This window comes from Pristis pectinata, chromosome 9 (genome assembly GCF_009764475.1).
Source record: "Pristis pectinata isolate sPriPec2 chromosome 9, sPriPec2.1.pri, whole genome shotgun sequence".
Lineage (NCBI taxonomy): Eukaryota > Metazoa > Chordata > Chondrichthyes > Rhinopristiformes > Pristidae > Pristis > Pristis pectinata.
The window spans coordinates 18498292-18519059 of record NC_067413.1 but is presented as its reverse complement, the minus strand read 5'-3'; the positions used below and the strand labels follow the sequence as shown (position 1 = coordinate 18519059).

Here is a 20768-nt window from a genome sequence, read left to right as displayed (position 1 = left end):
GCGCAGTAACCCTGCTACTCCATTGTGACAGCCATGTAATAGACCAAGCACAAACTTCAAGCTTCCCATTTAAATAGCAGTGGTACTGATAGCTCGGCTTTCTTTTCTATTGTTACTGTTTTGCTGAGTGTGTACTATTGTAACTTGGCATATTAGTGATAGTCTTTGAAAGGTTGAAATGAAGGTCACTTTTGGGGTAAATCTCTCCATGCTATTTGTTAAATTTAAAAAAAATTGTCCCATAACGTCCAATGAATAATTACATGATATGATGCAGTTCTGACCAAGCAGACCTCTGCTCAGATCCCTAACCCTTGTCACATTGCCTGATCTTAGCTGATGCTACACCTGGAGTTGGCATCCAGCAGCAAGGAATGCCACCTGCTCAGTGTCACCACCTAGTGATCCCTCCTGAAAAATGCTCACTTATGAGTGCCAGAAGAGAACACATGTGAAGAACGGGGTCTAGTATTAAAAATGGTCACTCTGGCACAGTTTGTGAGCTTTGTAGTTTTCTGAGGCATTTAGTAAGAGATGCATGCTCAAGGAAAGAGACAAATAAAGCGATGGGGGGTGGAGCATGAAATGGAACAAATTTTCTCCTGATTGGAGTATTTTGGGCCTCATATCTTCTGTAAAACCCAGATATATGACATCAAAAAGATTTGCATCAAAATAGGGGCAACTGATTGGAAGAATACCCATGCACATGGTCAAGTTCTGCAGCTCTTTGCTTTTATTGCTAAATTTAGACATAATAACATAAACCCAAAACTATAGAATAACTTTTACTTTTTAGTTCCAGTTGATTTTTCTGAATAGATATGAATCATACCAGAGAAATGGTAATATTAAATAAGATCCCTTTGCAGGATTTCCTGAAAATTTCATAAAGAATCAATTAATCAACACAGGTGACCTCAGCAATGTGGGGGTGCTGCCTTCCTAGAAAATGGTCCATAATGTGATTTCCCGTAACTTGAAGCTACATCATCAGCCCATGTGCCGAGAAATGCAAGTAGAAAAAGAAATCAATTTTGTGTTGATTTATAATTTTTCCCCATAATTTCCGTGAGAGCAAATGCTATTCTGTATCTCAAATTTTTGGGTAGTGATTTATGAATTCTGTAAGGACAAACCCAAACAGCCATAATTGGGGGTCACCTGTAGTGGGTGACGTTTGTAGTCTGAGGATATTCCTTGAAAGCTGATGTCACCCAAATTTGTTCACAAGGACTAACTGACAGAATTACACATGCTTTCAATGTATTAATTACTTATCATAATCAAAGAACAGATATAGAGTCAATAACAGTGAAAAGCTCAATGTTATACTTAATCCCACTCATTTTCCAATCTACTCCATTAGAATGTTTTAATTTCATTAAGCTTTACTCTGGAAGCTACTAGCTTTACCCAATTAAGCAAAACTCAGTTATGAATTGAATCAGTTACCTTTGAAGATCCAGAAATGTCCCCAGGTTTCTGTAGAGGACAGTTCCTATCACATAAACTGAAGAATCATCCGGTTCTATAAATACAAGTATAGACTCATCAGTTGTGTAAAATTGTTGGAAAGTGCAGGTAAACTTTCAATAAAAAGTTTATAAAATACTTAAACATATCCCTGAAAATATGGATGATTTAATTGAACCATAATAGAATACATTTTATATGTAAATCATTAAGCTGACAGATTAATATTGTTACTGCATTGCTCCGTCATCTCTTCCTCAATAAACATATTCAATTCTTGATTAGCCTTAACCTCTCTGACAATTGTCAACTTAGTCTTATCTTTAAATTATGATTTTGAATAGCATGATGAAGCTCCACTGCTCCGTAACTCTCCAGTAATGTGCCTAGTTAAAACTGGGTGTACAAATGATTCCAAAATAGATGCTGTGAATTGGGAGAAATGTAACCAGCTATTTCTCCTTCCATATCCCATTACTGTATGAACTGGGTGACATGAATCACTTTGCCTGTTTTGGGCATTCTTTGACATCCATTCAACAAAATATTAGGAATATTGTTTTCATCAAAGTATCTTAGTTCACACAATTCTGGATCTTGAAATAAGGAAAGCTTTGTTTTTAAAGATTGCCTTTCACAATCTCAAGATGTCCCTCAGTCACTTGGAGCCAATGAGTGCCTAGAAATTCATTCCTCCTTTGTTGACCCTTTAAACAATATATTGTATTAGTTACAGCTTGATTACAATGTCGATTACAGCTTGGCATTCAACACCATCATTCCCTCAGTACCAATAACCAAGCTTCAAACCTGGGCCTCTATACCTCCCTCTGCAACTGGATCCTCGACTTCCTTTTTGGGAGACCACAGTCAGTGCAGATTGGAAATGACATCTCCTCCTTGCTGACTATCAACACAGGTGCACCTCAAGGATGTGTGCTTAGCCCACTGCTCTACTCTCTCGACACTCATGACTGTGGCTAAACACAGCTCAAGTGGCATTGAAAGTTCTCAGATGACACCGCTGTTGTTGGTAGAATCTCAAATGGCGATGAGGAGGTGTACAGGAGTGAGGTAGATCAGCTAGTTGAGTAGTGTCACAACAACAACATCACACTCAACATAAGCAAGACCAAGGAACTGATTGTGGACTTCAGGAAGGCGGTCAGGAGAACACACGCCAGTTCTCATTGAGGGGTCAGCGGTGGAAAGAGTGAGCAGCTTCAAGCTCCTGGGTGTCAACATCTCAAAGGATCTATCCTGGGCCCAACACATTGATGCAATCATAAGAAGGCACGCCAGTGGCTCTACTTTGTTAGGAGTTTGAGGAGATTTGGTATGTCAAAAAGACCCTGACAAATTTCTGTAGATGTACAGTTGAGAGCATTCTGACTGGTTGCCTCACAGCCTGGTACAGAGGCTCCAATGCACAGAAGCACAAGAACTACAGAGGGTTGTGGACTCAGCCAGTACGGGCACAACCCTCCCCACCATCGAGGACATCTTCAAGATCCGGCGCCTCAAGAAGGTGGCATCCATCATTAGGGACCCACACCATCCAGGACATCCCCTCTTCTTGTTACTACCGTCAGGGAGGAGGTACAGGAGCCTGAAGACACATACCCAACAATTCAGGAACAGCTTCTTCCCCTCCGCCATCAGATTTCTGGACAATCCATGAACCTATGAACCCTACCTCGTTATTCCTTTCTTTTTGCACCATTTATTTATTTTTGTAATTTATAGATTTTTATGGCTTGCACTGTACTGCTGCCACAAAACAATACATTCCATGTCATATGTCAGTGATAATAAATCTGATTGTGATTCTGATTCAGAAATCTGATTCTGATTCGGTGAGTTGCAGTCTGCTTCCAAATTCATTCCATTTGGGAATAGATTTCAGAGGCAGAGCGCAACATACGGTTCTACTTTACAGCACATTCAGCACCACTGGCAGGGGATGAATTTCTCGGCATTCATTGTCTGTTGAGAATTTAGTAATGTCCTGAGGTTATGAAAGGCACCACATAAAATCAATCCTTTCTTTAGTTCAAGATCCAGAAGTCTGGACTGAGATCCTTTGATGGTAGCCCTGCCACGCTGTGACATACACACAAAGGCAAGTGATTTATGTTGACCAATACATATTGGAAGACCTTACAGTTCCACAGCACGCTGTTACAACAGCTGTTTCTGAAATGATTCTACCACACTTGCTTCCACTCAGAAGTCAATTCAACGCATTGGTCACTGTTGCGATGATGAACAATCCCCTGATGATAATCCCTGTGGCAGTTAGTGTTTCTGCCTTACAGCTCCAGAAATCTGGGTTTGATCCTGAAGTTAGGTGCTGTCCGTGTGCAATCTGCCATAACCATGTGGACTTCTGCCAGGTGCTCTGTGTTTCCTCTCCTTTCTAAGAAGCGCTAGTTGATTACTTGGCTATTGGAAATGATCCCTTAATGTTGGTAAGTGGCAAGAATAATCAAATGGCATACAAAAGTGAATAAAGTGCAGAATTACAGGGAAATAAGGAGAGGAGGAATGGGACTGTTAGGATTGTTCTGCAGGGAGCTGGCATAGAACTTATAGGCAGAATAGCCTCCTTCTGTGTCAGAGTAAGCATGTTTACATTTAACAAGTTTGAACTGGATTTGTATTTCATATCATCTACTTTGGCTTCTGCAAAGATCCCTCCTTGCCATATCCTTCCAAACTAAATAGCCCAAGTATGTCTAGTTAGAAAATGCTTTCTGCACACTCTTCAGGATTTCAACATACCTTGTGCATCATCACTCAGGATGTTATCTGACAGGAAGACTTTACAACACCAGCATGAGATCCTTTGACTTGTACTACTGTTTGTAGCCTATTATTTTCTTGGTGATTGCTCTTAAGTGCTTATTGTCAGGGACTTAAATTATTATTCACTCTGGAGTTACAATTCAATGGAGAAATTGAAATTCAATAAAAATAATTAGCAGGAATGATAGGACAGACTGTCCTTTTTATGTCCAGGGTTTAACCTAATCTACACTGATAGGATGAAAGTCCATTCATTCTAATATCTGTAAGGAGTCCATAATATATGTAATCAGGAAATGTTAAGCTAGTTTCTACTTTATATTGGTTTGCAGCACAAAATTCCTCCAACTTAGCATAACTTGGTTTTAATATTGTCAATCTAGTAATGATAATATAAATGCAAATCACTTTACTAAGATAAACAATGTTCAGAATGAAACCACGACTTAGTGAAGACCCAGTAGCACTCAATACTGCCACATAGCCTGAGCAATGCAAGAATGTGACAGCTACTGGATGCTGATGTATACTCCACCCATGTTTACACTCCATTAGCTTCAATGACAAATAACACAGGGTATAATATTTCCATAGTTCCTAATGACATACAGGGAGACCATTTGGCCCATTAAGTCTACATTGGCTCTCAGAGCAATCCCCTCAACCCCATTCCCAAATTATTTCCCTGCAACCTGTTCTTTCACACGTTTCTTCCATGCCCCACTCCCCTGCAAACTACCCAGAGTAAACTAACAGTATATCTTTGCAATGAAAGCCTACGTTGGCTTCATGCAGACAGCACCAGAGGTCAGGATAGAACCTGGATCACTGGAGCTGAAAGACAACCGTATTACCTGCAGCATCACTGCATCACCTCAATTAAATTTGCCCTATTCCTGAAAATTGGGGCTTACGTGGCAATATTTTAAGAAAAACTAACTTGCATCAAAAACAGACAAAAGTGTTCAGCTTTTCAAAAAGTTAATTACGATTGAAAATAACAAGAAAATTGCAATTTACCATGGAAACATCATCATAAAGGGATCTCAGAACCTTGACAAACAAAACAGCTGAAGTTCAGTGTGGATGTGTAGATTTTAAATGGCTTTTCACAAAAGAGTCAAGTAGGCTGTCCTTGAAAATGTTTGACATGCCTCCAATTTATGCTTCAGGAGCATAGCATTCACGTTAGCATCAAACGTGAGCATTTGAAGCAAATTTGATAAAGGAAAACAATACATCTGCAGAAGGCTTCTGTCACCGGATCATAAAGTAGGAATTGCATAGTCAGCCAGGACTTTGGAACCAGAGACATGAGCAATCCAGATACCACTACACAGAGCCTCACTACTGCAGTCAACAAACAAAAGGAAACAAGAAGAATCTTGAAATCAGTTTGACTCTCAACTAACAATGTTGAGCAAGTCCTAACCAACAAAGGAAATGCTAAAAGAAATAACTTGTTTTGTAGACATTTTAATGAACTTTCTCCCTGTGTAAAAAGCTCATAACTGCACATTATATGCAACCATACCTGAAAGTTTTGAGCAATGAGGAAATAACATGTCAGACATAGATTCATTGTCAAAATCGATTCTGTTTGCTCTAGTTTAAGGATGCCCCATGCAAGTCCAGTTTCATTTTGAATAAACTTGGATTTTTACCCCGTGTGTAACTGCCAAGTGTTTTCACATATGCTACCTAAATGTGCAGTTCCCAAACTTGCTGACAGCTGTTCAGTGTATTTATGCCAACTACATTACAACTTTAGACTCCTCCTGGAGTCCAGCTTTGGACCTTATTTGCCTAGGCTGGATAAGGACAGCAGAACTCCTTACCTGAAGGACATTATTGAATCAGATAGGCTTTTATAAAAATCCTGTTTCCATGGCCACCAAAACTGATACTAGCTTTTTAATTCCAAGGTTATTGAATTACTGAAATTTAAATTCCTCAATGTGCCTGGTCGGATTCAAACTAGATTTATGGACTAGCCCTCGGGACTCTTTCTCAATAACATAACCACTTATGCCATTGTACCTCAGGTTTTGACAACTTTAATGATTGGCTAAGGCAGGGGCATAGTTCAGAACCTGTCAGAATTTTCTGCAGTAGGCTTATGGGTTGGGCTGGGCCTGTGATTTATGCGTGGAGGGCCCTGTTGTCAATGAGGATCTAGCTAACTTCTTCTAATGTGAGCTGCCAATTAGGCAAGTTTGAACTTAATTTCATATGGCTGCTCCTTTCAGTTGGTGCTCTCTTCAAATTGGAGAGCATGTTCCTTGCCACTTGTGAAGGTTTCCAAAGGCCAAACACAGGGAAAGTTCAAAGTGCAATGAAGAAACTAAACTGAAAAAGCCCAAGCATATTTTTGTCTTGAAGTTCAGACTATGCTAACCATCACTGCAATGAATCTTAATCTAAAATTGGAAAGCTCCAAGTGCTCATCTCAACTTCAAACTCAACTAAGCAGTCCATTCCACAGGAAAACACCAGAAACTGATCAATGCACGACATGGAGAACCACCACAAAATTATATTATACTGTTGGCAGCAGTGTTTCTTTTGGGAATAGGATTTCTATTCATCTATTGTTTTATATTGTTCTGAAGTGACCTGTGTCCCATATAATGTTGCAAGATCTGTACAAGAGATCCACAGGGGACAAATCATGTCCACATTATTTGTTTTAAATGGCAGAACATATTTTTGTGACAGGCTTATTGACTGTCAGAGTGCAGAGTGTATGGCTAGGGAATCTCAGTGATGCGTTTGGCAATCCCTGCATTAATGGTGTTGGGGTTGTTCAGAAGGAAATGGGGTAGGGGCACGACAGCGAGGGAGGGCAGGCAAGGTGGGTAGATATGGGGCAACGTCAGATAGTAATATCCAAATATTAAAACGCTCATTGCTTACTCTTGGAAATTTAAGGAATATTTGTGCCATAAATCAGATTAGTGGAATATGCTCACGATATAGTAGATTAAAATTGGTATGTGGATGGAGTTTGTTGGACTAAATAATCTACTTTATTTTTCCATTTTCTTAATTTACATTGAAGTACATGAGAAGGTATGGAATCATATAGTTCACCAAGCCAAATTCCTTCATGTCTTTGCAGAAGTACACGAGATTCTCAAAGAACTCAACGTGTCAGGGAGCATCTATGGAAGGATATGAGCAGTCGACGTTTTGGATCGAGACCCCTCATCTGTCCATATTCCTCCACAGATGCTGCCTGACTTGCTGAGTTTTTCCAGGATCTTATGTGTTGCTCCAGATTCCAGCATTTGCAGTCTCTTGGTCTCTTTGTGTCTTTTTCATGTGCCTGCTTGATGTTCTGTGGGGCAATCTAGATCAAAGTATTTTTCTGTCTCTCATTTTTCATACATTAATATGTATTGGAGAATCATCTGAAACAGAGAGGGAATTCATTCCATCCTGGTTAAAAGAAGGTTACCCAGTCTAATCTCATCTTCAAGCTTTTCGGTTTAGAGCCATGCATATCACTTGTCTCTCAAATACACATTCAAGTACTTTTTAATTGTAATGCAGGTTTCTACCACCCTTTCAGGGAGAAAGTTCCATACCCTCTGGTTCTAAAACCCCCTGTATAAAAACTTAGCTTCATTTTCCCTCCAATCCTTTCACCAATTTATCAGGTCACTCATGATTTTATACACCTCAATGAAGTCTCTTATCAGCCCACGATAAAAGTAGAATTCATTGGATATATTCCACAGGTCAGGCAGCATCTTTGAATGGAGAAACTCTGTCTTTCAGATCGATGATGAAAGGTCATTAACTTGAAATGTTAACTCTGTTTCTCCCTCCACAATTGCTGCCTGGCCTGCTGAGTTTTCATTGTAATTTTTGTTTTTAGGTCAGAATTCCGAAGCTTTTTGTTTTGCTCCCCTGATGCAAGATTTTTTGTTAAATTTTCAATCTCGTGATTCCCATGTGGAAAGTATAAAGCTCCAATAATGAAGTGAAATGAGCAAAATATCATCATACCTGTTGATCCCCCCTTGGAAAATATGCTTCTTGAAATAGTGACTTTATCTTCAGAATTCCTCGCCCAGTCAACCATCCCTCTCCATCCTTTCATGGGGAAATTGATATCTGTAGCCCCATTGGCTGGGCGTTTATAAATGCATATCACTGAAAAAGAAAACAAATGTACAAACCACTTACTTGGTAACAGATGCCAGTGAATTCTGACTATTTACTACCACACAAGTATATTGAACAAATTCAACACTTTTTCCAGAATCATCTAAAAGAAAAACAGAAATGAATTGACAATGCACCTCCGAACTTCTCGCTCCTGTCAACACATCCTCCAATCTGGTCTCTAAGTTTTTGCTGCGGCAAACTACTTCCATTTTTCGGCAAAACTGCATTGTATCACCTCTCTCAGGTGTTTTATCAACAATGTACTGCACAGTCACTATAGTGGATAGCTGAAGAAGCAGGAATTAGAGTGTCAGCTCTGAATCCTGGTTAGGTTTCAAACAGGTAAATAGGTGCCTTTTGGTAAAGGTATTGATCTGCTTGGAGCACACCTGGGACAAGGTATATTGAAGATAAAAGATAATAAATTAAAATTAGGTTATTTTCCCCAAATATTGCTGAAGAACTTCATGGTAGGGATTTGTGTCATAACCTGACCTTGGGCAGAACACAATGGAAAAATGGTCACATGCACTAAAACATTAAATATCAGTTACATAACAAAGATTATGTCTGTATATTGGTATTGGTATATTATTGTCACTTGTACCGAGGTACAGTGAAAAGCTTGTCTTACAAACTGATCGTACAGGTCAATTCATTACACAGTGCAGTTACATTGAGTTAGTACAAAGTGCATTGATGTAGTACAGGTAAAAGCAATAACAGTGCAGAGTAAAGGGTCACAGCTACAGAGAAAGTGCAGTGCAATAAGGTGCAAGGTCACAACAAGGTAGATCGTGAGGTCAGATTCCATCTCATTGTATAAAGGAACCGTTCAATAGTCTTATCACAGTGGGGTAGAAGCTGTCCTTAAGTCTGGTGGTACATGCCCTCAGGCTCCTGTATCTTCTACCCAATGGAAGAGGAGAGAAGAGAGAATGTCCTGGGTGGGTGGGGTCTTTGATTATGCTAGCTGCTTCACCAAGACAACGAGAGGTAAAGACAGAGTCCAAGGAGGCGAGGCTGGTGTCCGTGATGCGCTGGGCTGTGTCCACAACTCTCTGCAGTTTCTTGCAGTCCTGGGCAGAGCAGTTGCTGTACCAAGCCGTGATACATCCAGATAGGATGCTTTCTATGGTACATCGATAAAAGTTGGTGAGAGTCAAAGGGGACGAACCAAATTTCTTTAGCCTCCTGAGGAAGTAGAGGCGCTGGTGAGCCTTCTTGGCTGTGGCATCTATGTGACTTGACCAGTGCAGGCTGTTGGTGATGTTCACTCCCAGGAACTTGAAGGTCTCAACCCTCTTGACCTCAGCACCAGATATGTATAGAATATATCTTGGTACATAACAGGTTAGCCACTGAGAAATTTCATAATATATTTCACTAAAGTTGTATATCCTTTAAACTAAGAATACACTTGAGTACAATAATTCAATTTACTATCCAGTGCTTTTGCAGGGAGGTAAGCAAGTCAGTCCATTAGTTGAGGAAAGGATCAAGCTCAACTCAATGGAGTTCCCATTGTTAATTTATGTATCAGCCCAGAAGAATATTGAAGACAGTGGTCATCTGATGGGTAAATTTGAAACATTAACAGTGTTCAATATAGGTCAACCATTTCCTCACGGAGTTAAAAGGCATAAGATTAGAATATGGCCACTTTGGATGAAAAATCAGGAAGCAGTTTTTCCAACAAAACCCAGCAATAATAAAGATTCTTCTTCTCCAAAAGACCAAGTCTGATGATTCAGGTTGCTTTTATAGGTTAGGACAAGTAGGTATTTGTTAGGTAAGAGTATTTGGATTATCAAGGGAGCTAAGATCACTGCATAGAATTGAAGGACAGATTTACCGTGATCAAACTGAAAGGTGGAGCAAGCTCATGGAGCTGAATGGTCGACTCCTGAACCTGCATTCTTAAGACCCTGAGATACATGGTAAGAAAATACAAATCTGGAACAGGAGTATGTCCATATGACCCTTTGAGATCAACAAAATCATGGCTGATATGATCTTGGCATCAACTTCCCTTTCCTATCTGTTCCCCCTAACCATTGATTTCTCTTTATTCTAAACGATGGCTTCCAGCAATCAATGTACCATGTCCCAGCATTTCAGGAGAGAACAAGAATCCTCAAAATCATGTTCTTAAGCATCAATGTAGGCCACTGATTTAGGATAGGCAGATAATTTTATTTCATATTAGATCCACACGTCAAAGTAATATCTGTGAAAAATGACACTCCATATCGAATAAGGGTCATTTGTGAAGAAGACAATGCAGGGAGTCCCCGCAGGACTATAACAATTAATCTACTTGACTTCCAATTGAAAAAAAATGAAGTCCTTCAGGGGCCTGAAATTTTTCAATTAATTCAGAGCCAAAGTAAAGGTATGCTGGGGCAAAAGTTTTGCTCCATGTGAACTCAGAATATGTTTGACACACTAAAAAAGAGAGAGAAAGAAATAATATGTATAATCCCCTCAAGCAAATATCCTCTGCAGAACTCAATTATAGAACATGTACTTGTTGCTTGCATCCTTATGATAGAAAATGTGGCCTTTTGTTTATGTAGATTCTATTTCAAAGCTATCTTCAATTTATTCTGCTCAAGCCTTTATAGTTCTTTGGAAGCACTTCATTCTCATACCTAAAAACAATCACACAAACATATTGAACACAATTCACTTACAGGTGACAAGTATGGCTGTATTGTGTAAATGAAACCAGATAGGAAAAAAAGCACGAATTTACATAAATAATTAAACAATTAAGACAGATAATTTAGAAGTGCTTTATCTGCAGTGCCATCGATATTTTCCATTATGTTCCACAAGCCTCATATACCCTGTAATATTTTTCAATTAAGTTATTTGAGATTTGGTTGAATCATAGCCTTGGAAAGGTATGTTAAAAATAAAACAAAATTCAGCTCTTGCACAAACATCTTACTGCGTAAAATTCGAGGAACAAAAAAACATCAGATTGTGAACATAAAATCTGGAGAATCAGACAGAAATTCAGCATGTATTGACACTGTTGGCAGTATCATTGTATTTGCATCCATGCACTTCAATTGTTGGGTAAATCATTTCCTCTGGTGACACTTGCTGTAACAAGCGTGTCTAAAATTCAATTGTGGACCACTTAAATATGTTAATGGTTGCATTCAAGCAGTTCTACAGCTGTACTCAGCAAGACAACAGAAAATCATCTAAATAAAGAGATTATTGTCTTACATTTTTACAAAGGGAAAATAGGAGATACAACAGGCTGGTGGACACGTGGCAGATGAAATTTAACGTTAAGAAATGTTAAGTGTTACGTTTCAGTCGGAAGAATGAGGGGAGACAATAACGACTTACAATCGTCAAAAGGATGCAGGAACTGAGGGACTTGGGGATAATATGCACATAAATCGTTGAAGGTGGCAGGGCCAGTTGAGAACAGTGAAGAAAAGCATACAATCTCTGGCATGATAAACAGAGGAGGCATACAAGAGCAATGAACCTTAATAAGACGACGTTCTGGCTGCAACTTTACTATTATGGTCAGTTATCGGCACCACATTTTAGAAAAGATGTAAATGTCTGAGAGAGCATGCAGGTTGGATTCACTGGAATTCTTCCAGGGTTGATTTATAGATAAGCTGGAATTGTTCTCCTTGCAAGAGAGAAGGTTGTTCAGAGATCTGCATAACTCTTTCCATTTCTCTTTCTGATCCCAAGAAAGCATATAATAAAACAATTTTAAGGCCTGGATATCTTTTCAGTAATGGCAGATTTTTTTTTTCTTCCAGCCATTCCAAACTCCAGCCTCTCCCCACCCCTTCCGACCTCCAGTCTCTCCTGATTAATAGGGTATGGGCTACGCTGTAAGTGGTTAGTTGTTAGTTTCCCTGAGATTGTTTTGCTTTAGTTTAATATTTTTAATTATTTTTGAACGGTTAACTCATTTTCAAAAACAGCAAGAAGTAAAATCAATTTCACGTCATAAGCTTAGTGAAAATTTTAGAAATAACAAAAAAATCAGCGTACCTAGATTTTCAGTGACGAGATAGGAGTCCCTGAAATCATTCATTCGAAAACCAACAACGTCAATAAAATTCTCAACAGTTTGCATCACTTCCTTTGAGTTTGGTCCAGTCTGTAAGATGAAAACAAATTAACATTTGAATTGTAGCAGTCATAAACTCAATATATAATTGCCCAGATAGTCATCGTCCCTGTTGGTCACACCATGTGACAATGGCAGCATATTGTAATGTGCTTGCAAAATTCAGTTCCAATGAAACACATGGATGGTTTTGTGATTTGGCACATTTGCCACCACCAACTGGAGATAGCTTTCTGGGCAAATATTTCAAGAGACAGCATTCTATTAAAATTAGTTCAATTAGGTGACAACCAGCATCCATTTCAGAAAAAGCACAGAATGTCTCAGCTACAGTTGCCTCACCCATACAATGATCAGTCAAGCAGAACCACTGGCCTTTCACAGGCCCCCATCCTGTTCATTCCTTACCTCATGCCTAAGTATGGTTTCAACATACTACCAGCATCTTTGCCATGGCTCATGAAGAATGTGACAGGTTGCTCTACTCGAGGGGCCAGTTGTCTCCTATTGTGCTGTCATGATTCTATGACTCGAGGAGAAATAAAGAGGGAGTGACATGAAAAAGGAGAAAGGGCAGAATGAGTGACAGGTTGGGAGAATGAGAGTGCACACATGCATGTGTCTGCAGACATAAAAGAGTAGATGGAGTGCAAAGAGACTGAAAGGTGAAGGAATGGAGAGTTGCCAGAAGTACACAGCCAGTCAAGCTCTTCAAGTCAACAAACAAAATGCTGGAGGAACTCATCAGGTCAGGCAGGGAAGGGAAATGGACAGTCGACATTTAGGGTTGAGACCCTCCATCTGGACCACTTATTGTGGCCCTGTATGTGTGGAAGTGTGCTAGGCCATAATGTTCTCCACATTTCCATCTGTCTCTCTCTCTCTCTCTCTCTCTCTCTCTCTCCTGGCCACTTTATTCCCATTACTTCCTTCCTTCTGCACATGAAACTGCTGATTAATATGGGGGTATTGGTTAGCAGGCATTAGCTGCTCGGAACATGATCGAAATATACATTATTCATGTATGAGCCTGATCAATGAATGCTGAAAAAAACTATTCAACTGCTGGTGCATCATAGCCAAATGTCAACCATTATCACACTCCCACCCCCAACACACTGCACACACGCACGCACATGCTCCTTCTTTCCCTCACTCCTCTATCTTTCTCCCTCCCTAGCAAGGACAGTAATCCCCTCTCAGAATCAGAATAAGATTTATAATCACTGACTTATATGACATGAAATTTGTTGCTTTGCGGCAACAGTACCTTGCAAAGACATAAAAATTACTATAAATTACCAAAATAAATAAATAGTGCAAAAAAAAAGGAATAACAAGGTAGGTTCATGGGTTCATGGACTGTTCAGAAATATGATGGTAGAGGGGAAGAAACTGTTCCTAAATCACTGAGTGTGGTCTTCAGGCTCCTGTACCTCCACCCTGATGGTGGTAATGATAAGAGGGTATGTCCGGGATGGTGAGGGTCTTTAGTGATGGATGCCGCCTTCCTGAGGCACTGCCCCTTGAAGATGTCCTTGATGGAAGGGAGGGTTATGCCCGTGATAGAGCTGGCTGAGTCTATAACCCTCTGCATCCTCTTGCGATCCTGTGCATTGCAGCCTCCATACCAGGCTGTGATGCAACAGTCAGAATGCTCTCCACCATACATCTGTAGAAATTTGCAAGAGTCTTTGGTGACATATCAAATCTTCTTAAACTCCTAACGAAGGAGAGCCACTGGCATGCCTTCTTCATGATTGTATCAATGTGTTGAGCCCAGGATAGATCCTCCGAGATGTTGATGCCAGGAACTTGAAGCTGCTCACCCTTTCCACCGCTGACCCCTCAATGAGGACTGGTGCATGTTCTCCTGACTTCCCCTTCCTGAAGTCCACAATCAATTCCTTGGTCTTGCTGACGTTGAGTGTGAGGTTGTGGTTGCAACACCACACAACCAGTCAATCTATCTCACTCCTGTATGCCTCCTCGTTGTCATCCGAGATTTTATCAACAACAGTGGTGTAATCTGCGAATTTATAGATGGCGCTTGAGCTGTGCTTAGCCACACATTCATGAATGTAGAGAGAGTAGAGCAATGGGCTAAGCACGCGTCCTTGAGGTGCATCTGTGTTGATCATTAGCATGGAGGAGATGTTATTACCGATCCGCACTGACTGTGGTCTCCCAATGAGGAAGTCGAGGATCTAGTTGCAGAGGGAGGTACAGAGGGCCAGATTTTGAAGCTTGGTTATTAATACTGAGGGGATGATGGTGTTATACACTGAGCTGTAATAGATAAACAGCAGCCTGACGTATGTTTTGCTGTTGTCTTGGTGCTCCAAAGCCGAGTAGAGAGCCAGTGAGTTTGTGTCTGCTGTAGACCTGTTGTGTTGGTAGGCAATTGCAATGGGTCTAGGTCCTTGCTCAGGCAGCAGTTAACTCCAGCCATAACCAACTTCTTGAAGCACTTCATTACAGTAGATGTGAGTGCTACACCTTAGTGCAAAGGTACAATTTTTTTGTGAATCAAAGTCCAAAAAAATAATAGGCAGTGTTTGTTTGCAAAGCACCTCAGAGCTGATCAGCTCAGTAACACTGTCTAGGCTCAAAAGTGAAGGATGGCAAATTGCAAGGCTTGTTGAAGGGTCAAAATTCTGCAACAGTTATAAACTCAGGAAATGCTGGGAGGAAAAAGAGACTCAAGTCACTGGTGAGAAATCATGTAAAGTGTTCCAATGAACTTAAAAATTAAATGTCATCTTTATCTAATGAACAAATGAAAGAAAGGCACCAATGTGAGAATTTCTGCATCATTCTGCATTCATGTGAAATGACCACTGTGGCTCAGAGTATCTGCCCTGTCTTGTTTGTCAGCAGATGCTTTAGATAAAGCCGGTTTGGTTATTCTATGTGCTAACTTGATTCATTATCAGGCAACACACATTGAACAGTGACTAAAGGACATATACAGTTGAAAATTTTATTGCCATCCATTCTCACTCTGAGCTACCTCTTCCATGATAGTTGCCATGGCAGCAGAAGACTTGGCTGGATACACTCAAATCTGTGGGAACTGGTAACAAATGTTTTCTGACTCTTTATCCAATAGAGAGCGATGTGACAAGTGTGAGCACATTAACCATTTTATTCCCACAAAAATAAACTGGTGTTTTCTGTCTCTGCTGAAGCATTGTCAGACATTTCTCACTCCAAATATCATACTCTTTCAAAAATAATAAGTGATGAGTGTTGTAATTATCACCTCATTAAAACCCCTGCCAGAATTTATATTATTTTTCTACCAACTCCTTAATATCTTCAGAATCTATTTACCTCTGAACATGCAGTTAGCTTGAAATGCTTCTTACCCTTATAATGTATTCCACCAGATCTCTAGGGTCAGTGTGGTGTCATCTGTTTAGCATATTGTGGCCAGGACATCCATGGAAACATGGAATAGGGTGATAAGAGCTTTCAGCTCCAGTCCTAGTTACAACCTTAGCCCAAACATGTTTGAAAGAATTCCAGAGGCAGCCTCTGACCATGTATGGCATCAAGAAGCCTGGTAAAAATTATGTCAGTGGGGAGCAGGCAGAAAATTCTAATGGGCTGGAACCACACCTCACACTAAGGAAGATGGTTTTGGTTTCTGGAAGCTAATTATCTCAGTATGAGGACAACACTCCTTAAATAATGAAATCGTCCATTTCATAGTAAGACCTGGATAATGCTCAGACTTATGCTGATAAGTGTAAAGTAATATTCATTCCACACGTCCCAGGTTACGAACACCACTGACAAAGGGTGTAACCTCCACCCCCCTCAGTATTCAAAAAGATTCCTGTTGTCAAATTCCTTGCCATCAACTCCACCAATCAGGAACGTAATTGGCCCAGCATATAAGTACCACATCAAGAGCAGAAAGAGCCTGAATATTCTGTGACAGATAGATTTTGACTTTGCAAAGCCATCTGTGGTGATGTATTTGTCATTTCTTTGGATAATTGTAACTCCAGGAATATTCAAGAAACTGGAAACCCTACAGAATAACTTAGCCCACTCAACTGGCATCTTATCCACAAACCTAATCATTCTTCCCCTGCATTGGTGGACTTTTCTGCAGAGTGCACTGCAGCAACTTACCAAATCTACATGGCTTCTTCAGCAGCAAACCACTTAAAGGGCAAGGGCTGGTGGTGCATGGAAATAGTACTACAGAGATGTTCTGCTCCAAGTCACACCTTAATCTAGCTTGGAAATATATTGGCATTCATTGATGTTGCAACAAAAGCCTTAAGCTGTCTACTAACTGCAGCACTAACTTAACCACACAGACTTCAGTGATTCAAGACACCCACCACTACTGGGGGCAAAAAGGAATATCCAATAAATGATCTGTTAATGATGCCCAGGTTGGCAAATGAATAAAAAATGATTTTAAAAAATCCTTCCAATGGAATTTGTAGCTGCAATATTTATGTGGCTGGTGCCAGTTGCATTTCTGATCTATAGTGACTCCCAGAGTGTTAATGGTAGGGAGTCTCATGTCCAAGAAGAAAGACTCTAACCACTTCAAGTGGCTCCAATCTTTCTTGTTGAATATGGTCACTAGTTGGCAGTTTTGTGACACAAATGTTACTTTCCCCTTACCAAGCTTGATATGGTAAATGAATCTGAACTGACAAATGGCAATGCATCTTTCCACCTATCAAACAGTTCTCAAAAACTTTCAAATGAGGCAAAACATTGACAAAGGAAAGGTCAAATGCAGACTCCAAAAGCAACTTATTTTCTTATGGACTCAAACCTCTATATGTATGTCCAGTTACATATTAACTAGGAAAATCAATTTCTGTTTTCAACTTTAACTCTATAGCTGTAAGTTAAACAGCCCAATCACAGCATAGTTGCTATCAAAAGAAATTGTAGAGGATTGACCCTATGCATTCAGTTCAGTAAATAAATAACTGATTATTTCAACAGAGTTTTTTTGATTTAAAATTTGACATTCTATATTTAACTCTTACCAGCTGAGCTTCTTTCCATCTTGGTCTATTTTCTTCTGATAATAAATTGCTCACTATTTGAACAAAATTCTGCAAAACAAAAAAGTAGAATGCCACATTAATGATAAAATGAGCTTCACTAAAGCAGAATAGAAATTTTCTGACATATTCAGTTTGGTAGTATGTACATGAGGTGCTGCCTCAAGAAGGCAACATCCATCATCAAAGATCCCCACCATCTGGGCCATGGCATCTTCTCGCAGCTACCATCGGGCAGGAGTTACAGAAGCCTGAAGTCCCACACCACTAGGTTCAAGAACAGCTACTTCCCTTCAACCATTTGCTTCTTGAACCAACCTGCACAACCCTAATCACTACCTCAATATAGCAACACTATGACTACTTTGATCACTTTGCACTACAATGGATTTTGGGGTTTTTTTTGGTCTAATTGTGTTCTTTCTTGTAAAAATTGTGTATAATTTATGTTTAATTTATGTTTTTGTTTGTGAATGCTGCTTATCTGATGCTATGTGCCTGTGATGCTGTTGTAAGTTAGTTTTTCATTGCATCTGTGCATACATGTTCTTGTGTATATGACAATAAATTCAATTTTGACTTTGTGGATCATTTGTGGGTTGGAGCCAAACACTTTCTTATGTCCAGTCACAGTTGGCATTTGAATGTCATGTTGAATGCAGCTGAAAAGTGTCTCAACAATTCTCCAATAATATACCTCAAACACAACGTAGCAAGAGGTGTCCACTAAGCACAATATTGCATTTCTGTTTCATGCACAACAGTCATCCTTATGGGTTTCTTCTAGATTTGAACTATCAAATGCGTGCTTAACGGGTCAAAATTGGAGATGCTTTTGTATCATCGATTCATACCCCTACGGAATTAGGCCCAAACCTTTTAGACAAACAAATTTTACATCAAATAGTTTTGAAATAATTGGGGACAACAATGAATTAAAATGCCATCATCTCAATTCTCACCACCAAGATTGCTTCAGACAACTGGCTGTTGGACCACAGTAGTAAAAATGACAGAATGTCTTGAATCTCCTCGGTTTGCTCACCTTCCAACTCTGCAACTTTTGCTGGAAGTGTGAATGTAATGCTTTTGGCATAAGAACGGTTTAGTAAACACATGATCAAAACATAAGAGAATTGAAAGAACATAAAGAAGAGAAGCTGAATGGATTTCAAGCCTTCTCCACCATTTAATAAGATCACGGCTGATCCTGTGCCTCAAGTCCATTTACCAATCTGAACACCATACAAGATTCATCAATCTCAGCTCTGAGTACAGTCGAGTATTCACCATTCTCTGAGGCAGCAAATTACCAAGATTTATCACCTTCCACATAAAAATACAGAGCTGGATTAAGTATTTGATAGGCTGAAGATCAGAGCAAGTGAAAGGACTTGTATTCCATATCTTTTCGATCAATCAATTATCACGTTCTACCAACCTGGATATCTCCAGAGACGGGAGTGTAATAAGTCCTACGGAAGATTTCTGTCATGTTCTTCAAAATGTCAATTAAGGCTAGGATGTCTCCACTGTAGCTGGTTCCTCCCTCGGAAGTGTCTGCCAGCTTTCGTATAATTGCTGATACTCCATCACCGATTAGCCCTCGCTGGGCCTTAGACAGGTGTTCCCTTGTCTGCAGGTTAAAGGAACGTTTTGTGCAATGCATAAGACTGGGAAAATATGTGCAGATTCTTTGGCATATAAACTGATTTTAAGCCTAGCATACTCTTTTGCTATAAATTTCTTAATAAACAATGCTGGTAATATTCATGATAATATCAAGAAGGATTATTGAGTAATCTGATCACAGGAGCAGTAAACAATGGAATTAAATTGTAGTTCAATAAAATGGATATTTTTCAAATTTGCAACACTATTTTTAAATGACTTAATTGGACCATATTCTCACTAATTAATTCTTTGCGTTTTTTCAAATGCAAACACAGTCCTTCTATGTTATAAAAATAGAATATCAGTGGGATGTGTATGAAATTAATCAATGTCCTTGTAGGCTGCCCTTGCTAGAGAAACAGATATTAGACAAACATCTCACAGTATTCAAATATCACACAATGAGGCTCCAAACCTCGCTATGTTCATAAGCATTAATGTAATTAATCAGCAATTTTTTTAAAGAAAATATTTATACAGAAGAATACAATGCAGTTTCAAATTTAATTGTCATCTAAAAAACTGCATAAGTAAAAGTGTTTCTCATTATATTCCTACTCTCTGGAATTTTTGTGCAGAACCTCCTTGCCTTGCTCTCTTTCCCCAGTTCTTTTCTTTTCCCTTTGATTGTATGTTCAGTAAATTCTTCCCTAAATGTCTTAACACTCTACTGGATGATTACCTCTTCCTTTGTAAGACGTACTGTGAAGAATCCCTGCATAGAGTGAACTATTTGATTGCAAGTTGCTGTGGTTTGTTGGGGACAGGTTTGGGGAGGAACTTCATGAAGGTAACACTGCAAAAGTAATCTGCAGCAAGCAGGCTCTTTGGCCAAGTTTGGTTTCTGAGGCAATTTGCTTCAGATATTCAACCACTCTGCCATCAGGCAAAAGTGCCTGAAGCATGTTCTGGTCCTATTTCTGATCAGCATCTGCAGTACTTTGTTTTTAATTCACCATCATCATCTTGGTTACCTTTGGTTGCACTACAAGTCCTTTGCTTTAGGTGGTGCTTTGTATATCAACTGTAGTAACTCATCACACAATAATTCATTGAGAAGATAATGGGTGAGTTGACACAAATATGAACCAATTCAGCACTTTGGTTCATATTTGTGTCAAGTCTGTGATGGAGCCTGGAGCTAAGTGATCCTGGCAAAATGTAGAATGGACATTGGTGACTGCTTGATAACACCATTGATGGCATCTTCCCTCACTTTGCTGATGGAAGTGACAAGCCTGATGGTTAATTGTACTTGTTGGAGCATCCTAAGTCACAGCTTATCCTACCTGTGTGGCAGTATTGTTGAAGTGCTATGAACTTGTAGCAAAAGCTTTAAAATTATTACATAGCCTGAATTGCAAAATGATAATAGAATGCAGAATATAGTGTTCCAGTTGCAGAGAAAGTGCAGTGCAGGCAGACAAATAAGGTACAAGGGCAATCACAAGGTAGATTGAGAGATC

The 20768-nt window shown here is 39.6% G+C and overlaps 1 protein-coding gene across 9 annotated transcripts in view; it reads right to left on the bottom strand.

The window, feature by feature from the left end:
* The window catches only part of adgrb1a (adhesion G protein-coupled receptor B1a), a 410472-nt gene that overhangs the window by 183101 nt on the left and 206603 nt on the right, over positions 1–20768 (bottom strand). For all 9 annotated transcript variants that reach the window (XM_052022801.1, XM_052022802.1, XM_052022803.1 and 6 more), the window contains 5 exons: positions 19070–19264; positions 17611–17679; positions 12502–12610; positions 8299–8445; positions 1456–1531 (listed from right to left, as the gene is read on the bottom strand). In XM_052022801.1, the coding sequence (XP_051878761.1) occupies positions 1456–1531; positions 8299–8445; positions 12502–12610; positions 17611–17679; positions 19070–19264 (596 nt within the window). The remainder of the gene's footprint in view (positions 1–1455; positions 1532–8298; positions 8446–12501; positions 12611–17610; positions 17680–19069; positions 19265–20768) is intronic.